At 41.3% G+C, this 18598-nt stretch overlaps 1 protein-coding gene and 1 long non-coding RNA gene across 6 annotated transcripts in view; both read left to right on the top strand.

The window, feature by feature from the left end:
- LOC148128400 (uncharacterized) overlaps positions 1–18598 on the top strand; it is a 271264-nt gene that overhangs the window by 201513 nt on the left and 51153 nt on the right. The window lies entirely within an intron of this gene.
- ABHD17A (abhydrolase domain containing 17A, depalmitoylase) overlaps positions 640–18598 on the top strand; it is a 29922-nt gene continuing 11963 nt past the window's right edge. The window contains exons 1-2 of one of the 5 annotated variants that reach the window (XM_026698952.2): positions 640–932; positions 7562–8104. In XM_026698952.2, the coding sequence (XP_026554737.1) occupies positions 7791–8104 (314 nt within the window). In that variant the 5' untranslated portion in view covers positions 640–932; positions 7562–7790. Of the gene's footprint in view, positions 1755–7561; positions 8105–18598 lie in introns of all 5 variants that reach the window. The other 4 variants (XM_026698951.2, XM_087922801.1, XM_087922802.1 and 1 more) reach the window with 4 other exon arrangements.

Raw genomic sequence — 18598 nt, 5'->3', positions numbered from 1 at the left:
AGGGGCAGAGACAACCTCTGTCTGAACTTGCTGTTTACAAACTGCAATGTTTAGATCCCACTAAACCAAAACGCGACTGCTTGTGAGCATTTGAAGTCAGTCAGTTGTGGTTATTTTCTAAACCAATGTTTTCTTTTTTTTTTTTCCCCTCAGCGCTTTCTTCTTTTTTTTGTTCCTCTCAGGATCCCTTCCCACATTTTTTTAAAAAAAATATGGAGTGCCCCCCAAAAGCTTTCATTTGTATGGGCTACCTCCATCAAGATTTACCAGATTAATAATGAAAGTAGACCCATTGGCTGCCGCTTCTCACCCTTGTATGATGGGGTGCTATTTTTCAACGTAGGCTGGTAAATCGTTTTGATTTCGCGGACCCCTGAGAGGGTCGTGAGTCCTGGAGGAGCCCCCCACCCACCCAAAAGTCCTGTGGGGACCCCATTTTGAGAAACTCTGCTCTAAGCCATGGCTCTGCAAACCACACCAACAGGGTCTCCGACGCCTTTTCCTGCTCGTCCGACTGGCGCCCATGCTCAGCGCGGCTTAGGGATCTCAGCTCCCCTCGTCTCCCCTGGAGACCCTCCCCACCATTTCTGCCTCCTCAAGGCCCCACCCGGGCCGGGTGTCGTCATTTCCAGAGCTGGCGTCGCGCTGTCACATCCGCCTCCCCGGGAGGAGGGGGAGGAGGAGGAGGCAGAGACGCCAGAGGGTGGGAGGCCCGGCGCAGCAGCGGCCGCTCGTTCCAACTTGCAGGCCCGACGCGTAATGCGGAGCGCAGGGGCGCCCGGTTGGAGCACCCAAGCGGGAGCCGGGAAACAACAGATCCGGGCCGGACGACGGCTTGGCGGCTGAGCTGGGCGGCCAACAGCAGAGGGGAACGGAGGACAGCCCACCTGCCGGCCGAAGGAGAGACTCGCCAGCTGCCCTTCCAGGAGCCGGTGCGCGCCCAAGGAGACGGGGGAACCCCGCTGGCAACCGCGGAGCAGCGGGCAGGCGCGGGTGATTACGGGCGGGGACGGACGGAGGGGGAGGCAGGCTCTGGAGCCTCGCGGGGTCTGCCTGCCTTGCTGGCTGCCTGCCTTCCACGCTGGCAAAGGGAGAGTTTGGGGCGTCCGGGCGCGGATGCGCGCCGCCTCTCCATCCCTGGAGAGCATCGAGCCCGGGGCGGCGGGCGGCGGCTTCAGCGCTTGCCGGGCGGATTTCTCCCGTATTCCGGACCGGTGCGGTGGTATTTAACGTCCGGGGCTCGCGTGCGTGTTTTGGGTCTCCCCCTTTTTGCAAGGGGAGGTGTGTTACTCGGTTCTCCCGGGCTGACGACCGACCTCTTGCCTTTATTTACGCCAAAGGGAGTGGGGGGGTGGGGAATGGTCTTGCCGTGGCTGGCTGGGAAGCGTGTTTGCAGGACTGCTCGGGAGGAGATCTGGGGGGTGCCCGGCTCCCCAAAGTACCCTAGTTATTTCTCGTGTACATGTTTGTGTGTGTGTAGTGACAGCTCCGATGATGTCATATACCGCTACGACCTCCATTCTTCGCACGTTCGTTTTGTCCCTTCCGTAAAGAATCTTTCGCTGTCAATTCGGACCGTTGGAGAGAATTGCGCTCGGATTGCCACAATTCCCACCCTCCGTGGACTGGGCTCCGTTTCCAGCCACGAACAGTTTTGCGAGAGCGTCTGCTTGACCATGCTAACCGTGAAAACGCGCGGGGTTTACGCCATGGGTGCTTACTTGGGAGAAAACCTCTCTTGATCGCTGTTCAAGGTAGGGTCTGACTGACTGACAGGGGGTGGATTTTGCGGTTTGTGCATTGACACCCCCCCCGAGCCTTTTCAAAGCATCTCAACTACAGTGCCCATGATCCCCAGCAAGAAGAGTTTGGGATAATGGGATAAAGTTAGGCACGCTTGGAAAGTACCCTAGAGCAAAGGCCTGCTTGACATTCTTATAGGTAGTGCTGGCTGCAGATAATGGGTAGGATAAGGTAGTATGTGTGGAGGGGGGCTTTTGGAGTATGCAACTGAAGGGGAGGTGGTTGGGGACTTTGTGTAGAGGGAGAAGACCACTGGTTAAAATGTGCTGTGGGTCCATTTTGCTTTCCAATGACTCATGGAGTGCTGAGGGGGAGCTGTAGTGTTCTGTTAATGATGTTATTCGTGTGGCACAAGCAATGTGGGGTTTGGATTGGCTTTGGAGGCTCTGAAGCTGATGCGAGAGAGATGGGTGGATGCAGCCTTATTTTAAGCTACATGATTATAGGTAGAAGCTTCACAGTTGCAAACACTTGCAGAAATTCAGTTGCTGCTGCTATTGTTATTTTTATTTTTTTCAAAGCAAGCAGATTGGTAGTGTCCTCCTACTCCTTTTTTTTTTAAAAAAATCTTGTAGATAATTTTAGGCATTTCTCAATCTTGGCCAGGTTAAGATTAGGTGGACTTCAACTCCCAGAAGCTGGGGAATTCTGGGGGTTGAAGTCCACCCATCTTAATGTTACCAAGATTGAGAACGTTATCAATATTAATGTTACCAAGGTGATCAGGAAGGAGTGTATTGGACCTTGCCTGGGTGAAGAACAGTTGTAGTTACATTATTCATAGGAGTTGTGGGAGGGATATTCTGTGAGTTGGTTGTACCACCATCAAGGTTGCATAGAAGTCTTTGGAAAGAATTAATGATCTGCCACATGACGTCATCATGCAAATGATAATATGCTTATCATGAACATGGTGTAAAATTTGCAAGCTGTCTTGCCTTTGAGAGTGGCGTCATGATGATAATAAACCTAGTAGCTGTAGCATAAGACAAATTTTCTCTCTCCTTTACCAAAAAGTCAAGGAAGCCAAGGAAAACACTAGTGGTTTCCATATGCTGGCGTATAAAGTTCAGATTGGAAGGCCAAAGTACTTGTTGCAAGGCTTATGCTATCAACCATTTTTCTGAATGAATCATACTAAACCCAAATCATAAGGGCTTTTTCCTTGAAATATTTATTTCCAGTCCTGATTAGAGAGTTTTGATAATGACCTCTGAGTCATGATTTTGATATCATTGTTTGTAGTGGACATTGATGCAGTACTGTGATGGTTCTACATCTTACTCTTTGGCCCAGTCAGAAGTCAAAAGTAAAAAAAAAATATCTCACATTAGGAACAAATCAAGTGTAGAATTAGAGGGGTGGAAAACTTTTCTGTATTGAATGGGGTGAAAACAAAATGTTATTTATTTGGATTTATTATCAGTCTGGCACTTAGCAGGAAATTCAGCTGGAGGCCTTGATGTTTATGGAGATTTATTATCATCCAGGTCATGGTTGTCCCAAAAGTGTTTTTTTCTTGAAAAGCAACTGAACTTTGTTGATTTTTTTCTTTGAAAACATTTCTCATCCAAGAAACTTTTTTCAATTAGAAAAGGCACCTTTAGGATGGCTTGGACGGCCTCTTGCTAATTCTAAGACAAGTAACAGTAACATACCCTGGGTTATATGATGTTCATATGATTGGCCTCTGGCTGGTTGGATTCACAGTTTCCATGAAACTTGCTTTACTTCATAAAAGCTGGCTAGGTAACTTTGGGCCAGTCACTCTTGCTTAGCCCAACCCACCACAGGGGTGGTTGTTGTGAGGAAAATAGAAGGAGGAAGTTGTGTTGGATATATTCGCTACCTTGAGTTATTTATTAAAATAATAAAAGTGGGCTATTCTGTAAATAAATTTTAAAAAACCACTGTTGGCTGGGATCATACAACTAAATGTCTAACTTAAGACATTACACGAAAAGTAAACAAGGCATAGGGTCTCTTTACATGAGGTGTGAATGCTGGCAGAACAAAGGTTATTGTAAGTCTGTTAAATTTAGATTAAGCTAGATTTAATCTGGGTTGGAGATTCCACACCCCATAAATTCCTTCTAATTTAAACCCTAAGATGAAAATACAATATGGTCAATTTTGTTCTGATCAGCTTTGTATATACACCCACATTTTCAATGTAATGCTGTAAAGCACACAACAGATTTAACAGAGTTAAGAGATTAACAGAGTTGGAAGGGACCTTGTAGATAATCTAGTCCAACCTCCCGCCCAAACAGGAGACCCTACACCATTTCTGACAAATGGCAGTCTAATCTCTTCTTGAAACTCTCCAGTGATGAAGCTGCCACAACTTCTGAAGGCAAGCTGTTCTATTGGTTAACACAATGTTAACACAACACAAACAAGAACAAAGACAGAAAATAATAGAAAAGAAAACCGAAAAGAAAAAAAGAGAAGAACATACAATAATGCCTTCTGCCCTTCTATCCAGTCATTGTCATGTTAAACATTTCCTTAACTTCTTCCCCTCATTTTAATTCTCAAATCCCATAATCATCCATTCATTTTTCCTTCTTTCAGCAAAAAGTCCATACAAGGGTTCCAGGTTTTTTTTTAAAAAGTATTTTATTATTCCACGCCCCCAACCAAACTAATCAACGGTGCCATTTCTGCAAGTTCAATTAATGTTGCTATCTAATCTTCCACCTTATATTGTGTTCAGCTTTCATAGAAAAAGTCCCTTTCCTTTATGATATTTCTATTAGCGGAAATTGTATGGACATGTTCATTTGGTTAATCATTCATATGTGTGTGATAAATTAATGGCTGCAAATCAGGAATGAGTGAACACTTGTACATATTAACCCCCTCCTTGCTCTCTTGTTATGTAGGATGATCAAAATTTTGAGAAGGTTATTAATGAGGCTGATTTCTGTGTGAAAGTTTATGGGTAGGCATGTTTTAAAGGGCCAGTGAACAGTTGAGTATTCCAAGTCCTATGTTACTCCTACTGCTCTAAGCTGCTTTCTTATCACTGAATAAGAATCAGAAGGAATCTCAAGATCATATAGCCAGGGGTGGGATTCTATTGGTTCAGGCTGGTTCTATAGAACTGGTTGTTATGATTTTGCGCAGTTTGGAGACCGGCAAATCGTTCCCCTGGCTTGCCCCGCCCCTCTCTGCCCTCCCCTCCCCTCCACGCCCAGTCAGTCCTTATCGTGCATGTGCAACATTGCGCACATGCCTAACATTGCTAACTGGGTTCTTCCCTGCCCAGTCACTCCTCAAGGTATTCCCCCCCCCCAACCATCAGTTGTTCCTATAATCAGCTGTGGCAGGATTCCCTTCCTCGTCTTACTGCTTCGCCTAGGGCAGTGGTCCCCAACCTTTTTTGTACCACAGACCGGTACAATCCACAGACCGATCCACGGACCGGTACCGGCATCAGCACGCACGACCAAGGCAAGGCGAGCCAAGCGACCGGCCAGCCAGACGCTTCTTCCCGCCACCTTCAACTCCTCCTTTGTACCTTCTCGCAGTCGATGGGTTTTTCGGGCTCTTTCTTAATCTCCTCCTGAGTAACGTGATTCTCCACCGCCATCGGGACGGCTCTTCGTTAAGCCGCCCCTTTGACGAAACTAAGGTGCGAGGAGTCCTTCAGCACCCAAATGCCGCTTTCCAACCGACGATTGAAAAGCTTACCTGGAAGCACTTTCTCAAGCCCCGTCGAAACAAGATGGTGGCACCCAAGCAAAGTAGGCCCTACTTTCATTCTTTGCAGCCCGGTACAAAATGATCCACGGACTGGTACCGGTACCGGTCCCGGTGGTTGGGGACCCCTGGCCTAGGGGGCTTCCCTGAGGCCCGGAAAGCCAAAAAATGGAGGGGGGGGGCAGCACACACACACACCCTGCGCTCCATTTTTTTTGCCTTCCTGGGCCCCAGGGAAACTTCCTAGGAGCAAAAACACCCCTCCAGGAGCTTCTCCGAGGCCCAGAAGGCCCCAAAATGAAGGGGGGTGGGGTGCGTGCCTCTTCCAGGCTCCATTTTTTTTCTTCCTGAGCCCCAGAGGAGCCTTCTGGGAGCAAAAATCCCCCCGAGGCTTCCCTGAGGCCCAGAAGGCCCAAAAACCAGGGGGGAGGGTTTTGCTGCAAAAAACCCACGCCCACCCAGTGACATGGCCACGCCCAACTAGCCACGCCCACAGAACCGGTTGTTTAAAAATTTGAATCCCACCCCTGCATATAGTACAGGGGTCCCAACCCATGGGCCATGACCCACTGCCAGGCGCAAAGCTCCATTTGTGTGAGCATTGGATGCTCACACGCGTGTGCAAATGCCCCACCAAGCCAGAAAGACTGGGGACCACTGATATAGAAAACCTCTGAACTTGACTTAGAAGGAACTAGGAGGCCACAGGTGATATCAATAGATGGTTGAACTGTTTATTTGTTGCTGTTCAGTCGCTAAGTTATGTCTGACTCTTCACAACTCCATGGACCACGGCAGGCCAGGCCCTCTTGTCTTCCGCTCCCTCCCAGAGTTTGCCCAAATTCACGTTCATTGCGTTGATGACTCCATCTAACCAGCTGATCCTCTGCCGTTCCCTTCTCCTTTTACCATCAGTCTTTCCCAACCTCAGCGTCTTTGCCTATGAGTCATCTCTTCTTCTTTGGTGGCCAGGCTATTTGGGTTTCAGCTTCAGTATCTTCCCCTTCCAAAGAAAAGTCAAGATTGGTTTTCTTTAGAAAGTTTTATTGGGTTTTTTTCTTCTTCTACAGCAGGGGTTTCAAACACAATTTACCTGGGGTCCGCTGGAGGCAGAGTCTGGGTGAGGCTGGGCCGCATAATATTATACCTTATATTATACTTTATATTTATATTATACACTAATATTATACTTTCATATCACGGTGGGGGCCACAGGATATCGTCCTGCGGGCCGTAATTGGCCTGCGGGCCGCGAGAATGAGACCTCTGTTCTAGAGGTTAAGTAAAGCGTGGAATGGAAGTAGAAGGCAAACAGCTGTCATATCTTCCATTAAGACTCCAAAACTCCCAAATCATACCATTGAAATATGGCATTTTGCACCTGAATTTTGCTGGACCAATCCTGGGGCTGCTGTGACAACTGGCTGGGCTTCCACAGAGTATTTGATGACACTAGATTAGATAACGGTTTCCCAACTTTAACTATTTTAAGATGTGTGGACTTCAATTCCCAGAATATCTCAGCCAGCAACACATTTTAAAAATGCCCACAGATCTTAATAATGGCTACGGTTGGGAAATACAGCTGGTCCTCAACTTACGACTACAATTGAGCCCTAAAGGTTCCATTTTGCAACCTTTCTTGCCACAGTTGTTAAGTGAATCAATGCAGTTGTTAAATTAGTAACATGGATGTTAAGCGAAGCTGGCTTCCCCTTTGGCTTTGTTTTCAGAAGGTCACAAAAAGTGATCACGTGACCCCTGGCACATTGCCAAGCATCCGAGTTTGATCCCATGACCCCAGGAAGCTGTGACTTTGAACCGTCAGTAAATAAATGGTTGTAAGCTGAGGACTACCTGTATTGGATTAGATTTCACTATGTGAGCTTATTTTACTATGTAAGCAGCCTAAAGTTGCCTCCAGATGAAACAAGGGGCGTATCCAGTAAGAAGATCCCATGAAATCAATAAACTCCGACCATTCCCATTGTCTTTATTGGATCTCCTGGATGGGGGAAAAAATTAATTTCCTCTTTTGTTTTGTTTTTAGGATCCTGTGCAGCGAAACTCATGTGCAGAGAGAGACTTCGAGATTCTCTATGCTGGAATGCAGGACCTCTCAGATATGGCTGTTCTGAGAGGACACGTGCTAAAGACTTGCTGTATTTCACTGGAGGCTGAAATATTTCCTTAACTGGTTGGATTGCCTGGTTGTGGGACTCCTTCCCTGAATATTACCCTGTGCCCCATAGTCCCTCCCCTTGATTCCACCCGCGGCCATGAATGGGCTGACGGTCAGTGAACTCTGCTGCCTCTTCTGCTGCCCACCGTGCCCTAGTCGAATCGCTGCCAAGCTGGCCTTCCTACCTCCAGACCCCACCTATACAATTGTCCCAGAGCCAGAGCCTGCGGGCAGCACCAGCAGCGCCTCCGCCCGGGGTGGCCCCATGGCTCGCTGGAAGCTTCATTTGACAGACCGGGCCGATTTCCAATACACCCAACGAGAACTGGACACCGTCGAGGTGTTCCTTACCAAAAGCAGCCGAGGGAACCGAGTGAGTTGCATGTACGTCCGCTGCGTACCTGGCGCCAGGTGAGCACATCGGAAAAGAGGTGTGGCAGTGGCAGTGCGGTGTCTGGGATATTGGGTTTAGAGATAGTCCATGACTTAACAACCATTTGTTTAGAACAAGGCTCTCCAACTTTGGCCACTTTAAGACTTGTGGACTTCAACTCCCAGCTGAGGAATTCTGGGAGTTGAAGTCCACAAGTCTTAAAGTGGCGAAGGTTGGAGACCCCTGGTGGGGTCTCCAACCCCTTTAGTGGCGAGGGCAACTTAACAACAACTGGCATGTATTTATGACCTTACGGTGTCCCGGAGTCATGTGATCACCTTTTGCCACCTCCTGACAAAGTTAATGAGGAAGTCAGATTCGCTTATATTATTGTTACTATTTTAAAAAATGGCAGTGATTCGCTTAATAATGGTGGCAAGAAAGATTGAACAATGCAGCAAAAAGTCATTTAACAACTGTCTTGCTTAGCGATGGAAATTTGGGGCTCAGTTGTGGTTGTAAGTCAAGGACCTCCTGTATAACTGTGCAAGTCAGACTAATGGAATAACAGAATTGGAAGGGACCTTGGAGGTCTTCTAGTCCAACTCCCTGCTCAGGTAGGAAACCCTATATCATCTCAAACAAATGGTTGTCCAATCTCTTCTTTAAAACTTCCAGTGTTGGAGCATTTACAACTTCTGGAGGCAAATTGTTCCACTGATCAATTGTTCTAACTATCAGGAAATTTCTCCTTAGTTCTAAGTTGCTTCTCTCCTTGATTAGTTTCCACCCATTGTTTCTTTGTTCTGCCCTCAGGTGCTTTGGAGAATAGCTTGACTCCCTCTTCTCTGTGGCAGCCCCTGAGATATCAGAACATTGCTATCATGTCTCCCCTAGTCCTTCTCTTCATCAGACTGGACATACCCAATTCCTGTAACCGTTCTTCATATGTTTTAACCCCCAGTCTCCTAATCATCTTTGTTGCTCTTCTCTGCACTCTTTCTAGAGTCTCAACAAGTCCTTGTTAGAGGTCAGGATGCTAAATGTGAATTTTCAGGGATTCCATCTCAGTTTCCGAAGCCGTTCGCACGGAATTGTGGGAGGCCCAGCCAGCATTCCTTTGCTAGGCTGAGGGCACCAGTCCTTCTGTTATTGAAGAAACAGGCTGGCAGGTCCTCTGTTAAGGCGACAGTTTGAGCCAGCGATCATTGTTGGTGACGTTTGAGGGAGGGGGAGGGGGGGAAAAGACTGAATTGACTAAGCACAGTTAAACAACAAAGTTAAGAACATGAGCCTTGCTCAAAGCTGCTTAATTGAGTTAATCTGGGGCTGTCGTTTGGTGTATAAATTCTTGCTATGTTGCAGGTGCCTCCGGATAATCATAAGCTTGGAATTGAAAGGAGCTTGTGACCTCTCCCCCCAGTGCCCCTCCACCACCTCATTTAAAAAAAAAAAATAGAGGTTGCTCAGACAACTGGAAAGCTCAAGGAGATTGGCCCCCCTCACCTTTGTAGTCTGTTTCCATGACAGTGTAAAAAACAAAACAAACCTTCATAGGTGCAGGAATTAAGCCCCTTGAGAGCTTAACATGTCAGGCTTAATTTTGCCAAAAGAGTACCAGTGTTTATTCCGTGCGGTGAAAATTATCAAAGTTTAATTAAATAAGATTGGGGCCTGGCTGCTGGGGGTCACCAGGGCCCAGTTCTCAAGGGAATCGAGCACGGGTGACGTACTTTGAACATGTGAGCTGAAAGTGGGAAGTTTTACCCTCTGCCTCAAACTTTTGCAACTCAACTTGCTTTCCCTCCCATTTATTACCAATACAAGCATGCAAGCAACCCTCCACTTGCAACCGTTTGTTTGTTTCGTGGCAGTTCAAAGTTGCAATGGCACTGAAAAAAAAAACACAACTTATTGCCAATTGTCATTTAACCCTTGCAGTGTCCCATGATTAAAATTCAGGTGCTTGGCAACTGGCACGGATTTACAATCGTTGCAGTGTCCCGTTGCAGGCCTAGGGAGATTCTCAGTCATCCAGATCATGGTTGTCCCAAAAGTGCTTTTTTTCAAGAGGCAACTGGGCTTTCTTGTTCTTTTCTTTGAAGACATTTTGTTTCTCATCCAAGAAGCTTCTTCAGCTCTGACTGGGTGGGTGGTGGGGAATGGAAGGATTCATTTGCATCCTTTTAGAGAGCCGTTGAGGCCACCTGTGTCCTCAGGGTCACCTGAGTGGTGCAAATGGGTGTGGAGCCTTCTTGGAACTGCTGAAAAGACTTGTTGTAGACTGGAGATAGATGATGTCGTATCCTGCCCCCCATCTGTGGAGAGAAGGCTGGTCAGTTTTGACATAGATAGCCTCTTTAATCCCTCTTTCAAGCCAGAGGTCTTCTATCTCTCTATCTTCTTTCTGTCTTCTGTCTATCTCCAGTTTACAACACAGTCCTTTCAGCAGTTCCAAGAAGGCTCCACACCCATTTGCACTACTCAGGTGACCCTGCAAACCCAGATAAATCTCCAAGGGGCCTCAATGACTCTAAAAAAAGAATACAAATAACCAGCTGTCTGCAAGGAATATAAATCCTTCCATTCCCCACCATCCAGTCAGAGCTGAAGAAGCTTCTTGGGTGAGAAGTGAGACATCTTCAAAGAAAGAATAACAAAGTCCAGTTGCCTCCTGAAAAAGCACCTTTGGGACAGCTTCTGAAAAGAAAATAAATGAGGGAAACCAGACTTGCTTAGCAACCACATGATTAACTTAACAATTGTGGCAAAAAGGGGCATGAGTCACTTAATAACTATCTTGCTTAGCAACAAAAATGTTGGGCTCAATTGTGATCATAGCTGTGCAGGCTCCTCTACAGATTTACCTAGAAGTAAATTTTACTGACTCGAGGGGAAGGTGTTTCCAGGTAAGCAAAACCAGAACTGAACTGGCAAAGAGAGTTTGGATAGCTTGGCCACAGTAACTGGAAGATAAATGTATATTAAAAAAAGGTTACTATTATATTTATGATTGTTTACTTCCCATCTATTTGCTGATTTCTAGATATTATGAAACATGAAGAATGAGACACGGGGCAATAAAACCAAGAAAAATTATCAGGAGCATTAGCAAGGATTGTGATACTAATAAATAATGATTCTGAGGTCCTTGGGAAGGACTTGACAGGTAGATAAAAATGCCAAATCCATTCTGGCTAACTGTGAGACAAACCATAATAATAAATATACGATGAGGGGGGAAAACCCCCCACCATAAATCGAACCCCTGAACATGCAATATAAAGTTTCTAAAAACACTATAAATGATTTTAGAATGGAAAGAATAACATGGCCTTTAACCAGGCATCCCAGAATTCAAATTATTTTTTTTAGCAACTGTAACGTAAAATCAGAGCAATCAGAAAATATCCTCAAAAGTAGCAGCTTCTCTTTCTAAATAGGATATTTATGTTGAAGTTGCCTGCATGTGGTTAAGTTGAAATGAGGTTTAATAAACGTAGGAGGTTCTGTCCTGGGTGGGCCTTTCCTTTCCAATGTTTCTCAACTTGGCAAGTTTAAGATGTGTGGACTTCAAGTCTAGGAACTCTGGGATTTGAAGTCCACGCATCTTTTTTTCTTTATTACTTATCTTTTTGTTTAATATAAGTTTTTATTGGTTTTTAAAAACAAACATAAACAAACAAAACATAAAAACATCAAGCTATCTTCCATAGGTGTACATACAGTGTGCCGGTTGGTTTAGAAAATTGTTTTGTGCTTCTATTTCGTAGTCTTCAATTACAATTACATTGCATATAATCTCGTATTTTCAATCAAAAATTAAATACCTTAGTATCATTATTAATCAATCATTTGACTATACTTTTATTCATTCATGTTTTACAAGATAATCATAATTTACTTAGTTTGTTTTATAACAGTTCATATTATCATCCCAAATCTATACTAAAATCATTTTGTAGTTATAATAAGAAAGAAATACATCTTTATATATTTATTATTTTCTAAGAGTCTACATATTTCATTACTGTATTTTATTGTCTAACCATTGATAGAATAGATCCCAGATTTTATAAAATTGTTTATCCTCTTGTTCTCTAATTTCAAATGTCAATCTACTCATTTCAGCACATTCCAATATTTTCTTAATGATTTCCTCCTGTGATGGTGTTTTCTCATTTTTCCAGTTTTTGGCAAATACAATCCTAGCCCTGTTAATACATTTACAATCAGATATTTCAAGTCTTTACTATATATTTCAGGTAAAATTCCCAATAAAAATATCTCTGGTTTCAAGTCTATATGTTTTTTTGTCATTTTTTCCAACCACATGTGGATTTTAGTCCAGTATTTTTTAGCATCCGCACAAGTCCACCAAATATGGTAATATGAGTCAGGTGTCTGATGACATTTCCAACATTTTTCGGATTTATTCTTGAACATCCTTGCTATTCTTGTCAGGGGAAATGCCACCTGTAAAACATCTTATACAAATTTTCTTTATATGCTGTTGACATTGTCATTTTATAATTTTGAGACCACAATTTTGCCATTTCTCTAAATCGATCCCATATCCAAAATTCTTCCCCCAAGCAATCATAGTTTCTTTAACTTGTTCTTCTTCTAATTTAATTTCTAATAAATATTCATACAGTTTTTTAATCACCTTTTCATCAGTACCTGTCAAAATCTTACCTACATCAGTCAATTTATCATAGAAACCTTCCATTTTAGAATCTTTATCATACCTTGAATGTATTTGCACATATGAAAACCAATTCATCTTTATACCTTGTTCCTCTAGCTTTTGTATAGATTTGAGTTCACCCCTTTCATTCAATATTTCACCATATCTAACTGTTTGTTCCTTTTTGTATATTATAGGATAAGAAAATGCTTCAATAGTCGATAACCAGACTGGAATTTTCAAATAACATTGTCTTTTAATCTTCTCCCAGTTTAACCACAGAGACTCCCATATATAATGTCTTCTAAAATACCCCTGTGTTTTTGTTCCTTTATACCATCAAAAAGCATGCCACCCCAACAGCAAATCATGTCCTTCTAATGTCAACAATCTAGTATTTCTTAGTGTTATCCATTCCTTAACCCACATCAGATTTGTAGCTTGATAGTACAACTCGCAATTAGGCAAACCAAATCCTCCTCTAATTCTAGCATCTTGCAAAAGTTTTAACTTTATTCTCACTTTCTTACGTTGCCATATATATTTCAACACAATTTTATTTAAATCTTCAAAGTAATCTTTTCCAAACCTAATTGAAATTGTTTGAAACAAATATAAAATTCTGGGTAATATATTCATCTTGATTGTTGAAATTCTCCCTATTAGTGACAGTTGTAAATGTTCCCATTTCACCAGATCTAGCGCTATCTGCTGTTTAAGTTTGATATAATTATTCTCTTTTAATGTACTACATCTTGCTGTCAAATATATCCCCAAGTACTTAATCTTATTCGTGACCTGAATTTTCAATAGGTCTGCCAGTTCTTCCTTTTGTCTTAATAGCATATTCTTTGTCAAGATCTTTGTCTTATCTTTATTTATTTTCAAACCAGCCACCTTTCCATATGTCCCTATCTTTTCTATCAATTTTGATGCTGTTTCTAAAGGGTCTTCTAAGATGAAAACCAGATCATCTGCAAATGCTTGCAGCTTAAATTCTTCCTTTTTGATTTTTATTCCTTTTATATTCTTTTCATCTCTGATATTTCTGTTTAACACTTCCAAAGTTAACACAAACAACAAAGGTGATACTGGGCACCCTTGTCTTGTTCCTTTTCTTATATTGATAGAGTCTGTCAGTTCTCCCTCTATCATTATCTTTGCCATTTGCTTATAGTATATAGCTTCTATTGCTTGAATAAATTTTCTAGCAAAACCCATCTGTTCCAACAGTAATAACATGAATTGCCAATTCACATTATCAAATGCCTTCTGTGCATCTAGAAATATCAGAGCCATTTGTTTTTCAGGATGTGCCTCGTAGTATTCCAAGGTGTCCAAGATTACTCTCATATTATCTTTTATTTGTCTCTTTGGCAGAAATCCATTTTGATCAGCATGAATAAAATTATTTAAATATTTTTAAGTCTTTCTGCCAATATTGAAGCAAAGATTTTATAATCTGCATTTAGTAGAGAAATGGGTATATAGTTCTTAATTTGTAATGGGTCGGCCTCCTCTTTTGGAATAAGTGTAATGTAGGCTTCTGACCATGGTTTAGGTATCTTCTTCTTTAACATAACTTCATTCATAACTTCTAGCAATGGAAGATTCAATGATTCTTGTAATGTTTTGTTAAATTCTGCGCCTGGTGCCTTTCCATTATTTTGCTTTTTGAGTGCTTCAGTTAACTCCCTCATCGTTATATTGCTTTCTAACATTGTTTCAATCTCTTTAGGTATCTGAGGTAAATTAGCATTCTGTAAGTACTGTTTAACTCTTTCCTCATCAATATTCTCTTGCATATATAGTTTCCCATAGAAGTCTCGAATGATTTCCTTCTTCTCTTTACTACCATAGCAAACTTGGCCTTGGTCATCTATTAATTGCAATATTTTCCTTGATTCTTTCTCCTTTCTCAATTTATATGCTAACAATCTACCTGGTTTGTTTGCATCTTCAAGTAGTTCTGTTTAGCACCTCTAATTTTTTCTATTTGACCCATTTTATGTTTAATTATATCCATTTTTAGCTTGATATCCTTCTTCTGTGACATTTTCTGTAGCTCTTTTTCAAGTCTTTTATACTCACCCTCTAAGGCCTTAGAGGCTAGTCTTTTCATAGTATTCCTTTTCCTTGTATAGTCTATTATCAAGCCTCTAACATATGCCTTCATTGTATCCCATACATTCTGGATTGATGTATCTTCTTTTTTGTTTTCTCTAAAGAAAAAAGCCAATTCTTTCTCCATCCACTGTGTGAAGTCTTTTTCCTTTAAAATAGTATTATTTAACATCCATCTAGATCTTCTTTTTTGTCCTTTCCATTTGTCATTGGATTGTAATCTGCCCAAGTACTTGTTTCAATATTTATTTCTTGAATATTAGTTATTAATTCTGTTGACATCCATATCATATCTATTCTGGACCATGATAAGTGTCTATTTGAATAGAAGGTGTATTGTTTAGTTTTAGCATTTCTTTCTCTCCATGTATCTTTTAAGTTTATTTCATCTACCATTTTAAAAAACGATTTAGGGAGAATCTTTCTGTTTTGCTTTATTGTTTTCTGTGCTGTATAGTCCAATTTATTGTCTACAATTCCATTAAAATCTCCCATCATAACTATATTAGCATAGTCCAGTTCAATTATTTTCATATGTAATTTTTTGTAGAATTCTTCTTGTTTGTCTTTCGGAGCATAGATTGCAATCAGGAGTGTTTTCGTATTATTGTCCATTATTTCCACCATTAGTATTCTTCCATCATCATCGGTATAAATCAATTTTTCTGGGGTGGTCTCTTTAATATATAAAACCACTCCTCTTTTCTTACATTGTGTCAAGGAAGTAAATATTTTCCCTAATTTTGGCTGTATCAACAATTGTTCATATTGTTTTTTAATATGTACTTCTTGTAGACAAATTATATCAAATTTTAATTTCTCTAATTTATGAAAGGTTTTCCTTCTTGTAATGGCTGAGTTAAGTCCATTTATATTCATTGTAATCAATTTTTTCTCTTCCATGGTTATATTTTGTAGTTAAGTTTAGCAGCTCTCGTAGATCTTAGTTCAAATTCTTCTTTGGCTTCTACCTTTCCACCTACTGCACCTTCTTCTTTTTCAGTCGCCATTTGGCAGTCCTCTTGGAATTCAATTAGTGAGATCTCTTTTTCTGCTTCTTCCTCTTTCCCTCCAAAAAATTCTGTATAAAATAATTCTGCTTTCTCAATTGAGTCAATTCTATGTCTCTGTTCTTGCCATGTGAACATTAAACCTTCTGGAATCAACCATCTATAATTCACCTCTTTTTTAAGTAGCATTTTACTCAGGAATCGGTATTCTCTTCTCATCTCTCTTACTCTTCTGGGTACTTGTTTCAAGACCACAATCTCCTTGTCTTTATATTCCAATGTTTTCTCTTTTGCCACTTGCAATATTTGCGTTTTAATGGCTTTCTTTGTAAATCTAATGTGAACTTCTCTTGGTAAGCTATTTCTCATTGCATATCTTGTGAAAACTTGATAAACGTCATCTATTCCATCCATCATCTTCTCTTGAGTTATTTCCAAAGCTTCAGCCAGTATTTTTATCATTATCTCAGCTAAGTTTTGTCCTTTTTCTTCCTCTACGTTTTGGAATCTAAGATAGAATTCTGATCTATCCATCTCCCATCTCAACATACCACTTTTATCCTGTTCACCACAGTTAATCTATTATCAATATCTCCAATCTTCTTGTCTCTTTGTTTATCTTCTTCTTCAATTTTTTGGAATCTCTCATTATACTTCAACATCATTTGTTGGATGTTCTCCACTTTTTCATCGGTTTTCCCTGTTCTTTGTTCAATGTTCTCTGTTCTTTGTTCAATGTTCTCTATTCTCTTTTCAATATTCTCTGATCTTGCTTGAATATTTTGAATTCCCTGCATAATCATCTGCAGAGTCACTTTTTCTTGTTCTTTTTCTTGCTTTACATTGTCCGTATTGAACGTTGTCCTCCAGATGGTGGAGAGGAGGAAGTAGAAGTTGAAGAAACAGGAGCTGTTAGTTTCCTGCTCATTTTAAGCAATTCAAAATCTTCAGGTTCTTCTAAATCTTAATCCAATTGTGAAATAACGAATTGTAGTTTGAAGTAAAAATAGTAGAAAAAAGAAGCCAAATAGTAATGATAAAAAAGAAGAAGAAAAAAGAAAAAGAGGACAAAATTTCTTCAGGTTTTTGTATACCTTAATCCAATCAGTAGTTAGATGCAGAAAAAGGCTTGAAAAAAAAAGAAAGAAAGAAAAGGAAAAATTATTCAGGTTCTTCAACACCTTAATCCAATTGAGAGGTCTCAAATAGAAAAGAGTACATAAAAATAAACCAGAAAGGTAGATGAAAAAACAAAAATACCAGGAAAGGAGAAAAAAAGGCTATTCCCTTAAGAAAAAGGAAACATTAATACTAAAGCTTTCCCTTTAAGATAAAAAGCAAGCGTAGAGATTGGACTTCCAAAGAAAAAAAAAGAAAAACAAAGACAAGCTCCAACAAAGCCAAAGATCCAAATAGCTATTGCAAAAAAAAGAAAAGATAAAATGAAATAAAATAAAGCTAGTGAGGAGGGATAGCACAACTTAGAAAAAGTAAAAAGAGCACACTGCACTTTGTTTAATTATCCAAGGCTCTTATTATAATTCTCTTCTCCAAAAACATATCACCTTTTTCCCCCCCTAGGTTTCAACACCAGACTCCAGCTGTTGATAGAAACCCAGAAGAGCACTTGCAATAATACTCTCCCATGCTCTTCCTTCTATCTTATCAAATAAGCAGTGTCCTTGAAAAAAAAGTCTCAATTCTTTCTCAGCTTTGTCTGGTCAAAGGAAAAGTAGAGTATTTCCAAGCCTCTAGTTGGCAGTGTTACAAAGTTTCTTTAGCTTTCACTTTCCCCCTCCTTTTCTGGCAGAGTATAATAAGAATTGGTTAAAAAAGGAAGAAAATATTAAAGAAAAAAAGACTAAAAGGGAGTCTCTGGCTTAATATATTATAAAATCGAAAAGGGGAAAGAAAAGAGTAGATAAAAAAAAAGGAAAAAACCAGTCCAGTTTCGAAATATGGGATCATCAGCAATAAGAAAAAAAAATAAAAATATTACTTTGACATTCCTGTTTAAAATCGCCGCTTATTCACTTCTGTCAAAAAAACTTTTACAGATTCTTTCATTCCCTTAGGATGTCCTCTCAAATCTTTAAAGTTCTCACCAAACCGGCACCCTTTCTCTTTCGTTGTCTTTTGTTTCGGAGCTGTCCCAACTTCAGCAGCTTTAATGGCTGACTCTTTGCCGCTGGCCAAAAGAGCTTCTCCTGGATCTACCAGGGACTTTGCGATATCCCTGGGATCGACAGGATGCGCTCCTTACATTCACCGTCTCTTCGGGACGGTTTAGATCCACTTGGACCGTCCAGGAGCAAAGATATCGGCAGCGATCTCAGACCTCCAAGATCGCATGCCGTATTGTCACGACGCCAACTCCGCCCTCCATGCATCTTAAACTTGCCAAAATTTGATATACCATATATACTCGAGTATAAGGCGACCCGAATATAAGCCGAGGCACCTAATTTTGCCACAAAAACTGGGAAAACTTATTGACTCGAGTATAAGCCGAGTTTTTCAGCACATTTTTTGTGCTGAAAAAACCCCCCTCGGCTTATATTCAAGTGAGATTCCCTCTGAAAAAAAAAATGGTGTGGAGCTCCGGAGCTGGGCAGCCGCTTCCCTGCTTCCGTGTTTCCTTTGCAACTTGTAAGCATGGGGTAATCGAAAGCAGAAAAGTTCTTGCATGAGGATATATTGTTTTTCTT

This window comes from Pseudonaja textilis, chromosome 1 (assembly GCF_049901715.1).
Source record: "Pseudonaja textilis isolate UNSWEBS1 chromosome 1, rPseTex1.2, whole genome shotgun sequence".
In the NCBI taxonomy this organism is placed as follows: domain Eukaryota; kingdom Metazoa; phylum Chordata; class Lepidosauria; order Squamata; family Elapidae; genus Pseudonaja; species Pseudonaja textilis.
This window is presented reverse-complemented; position numbering and strand designations above follow the sequence as displayed.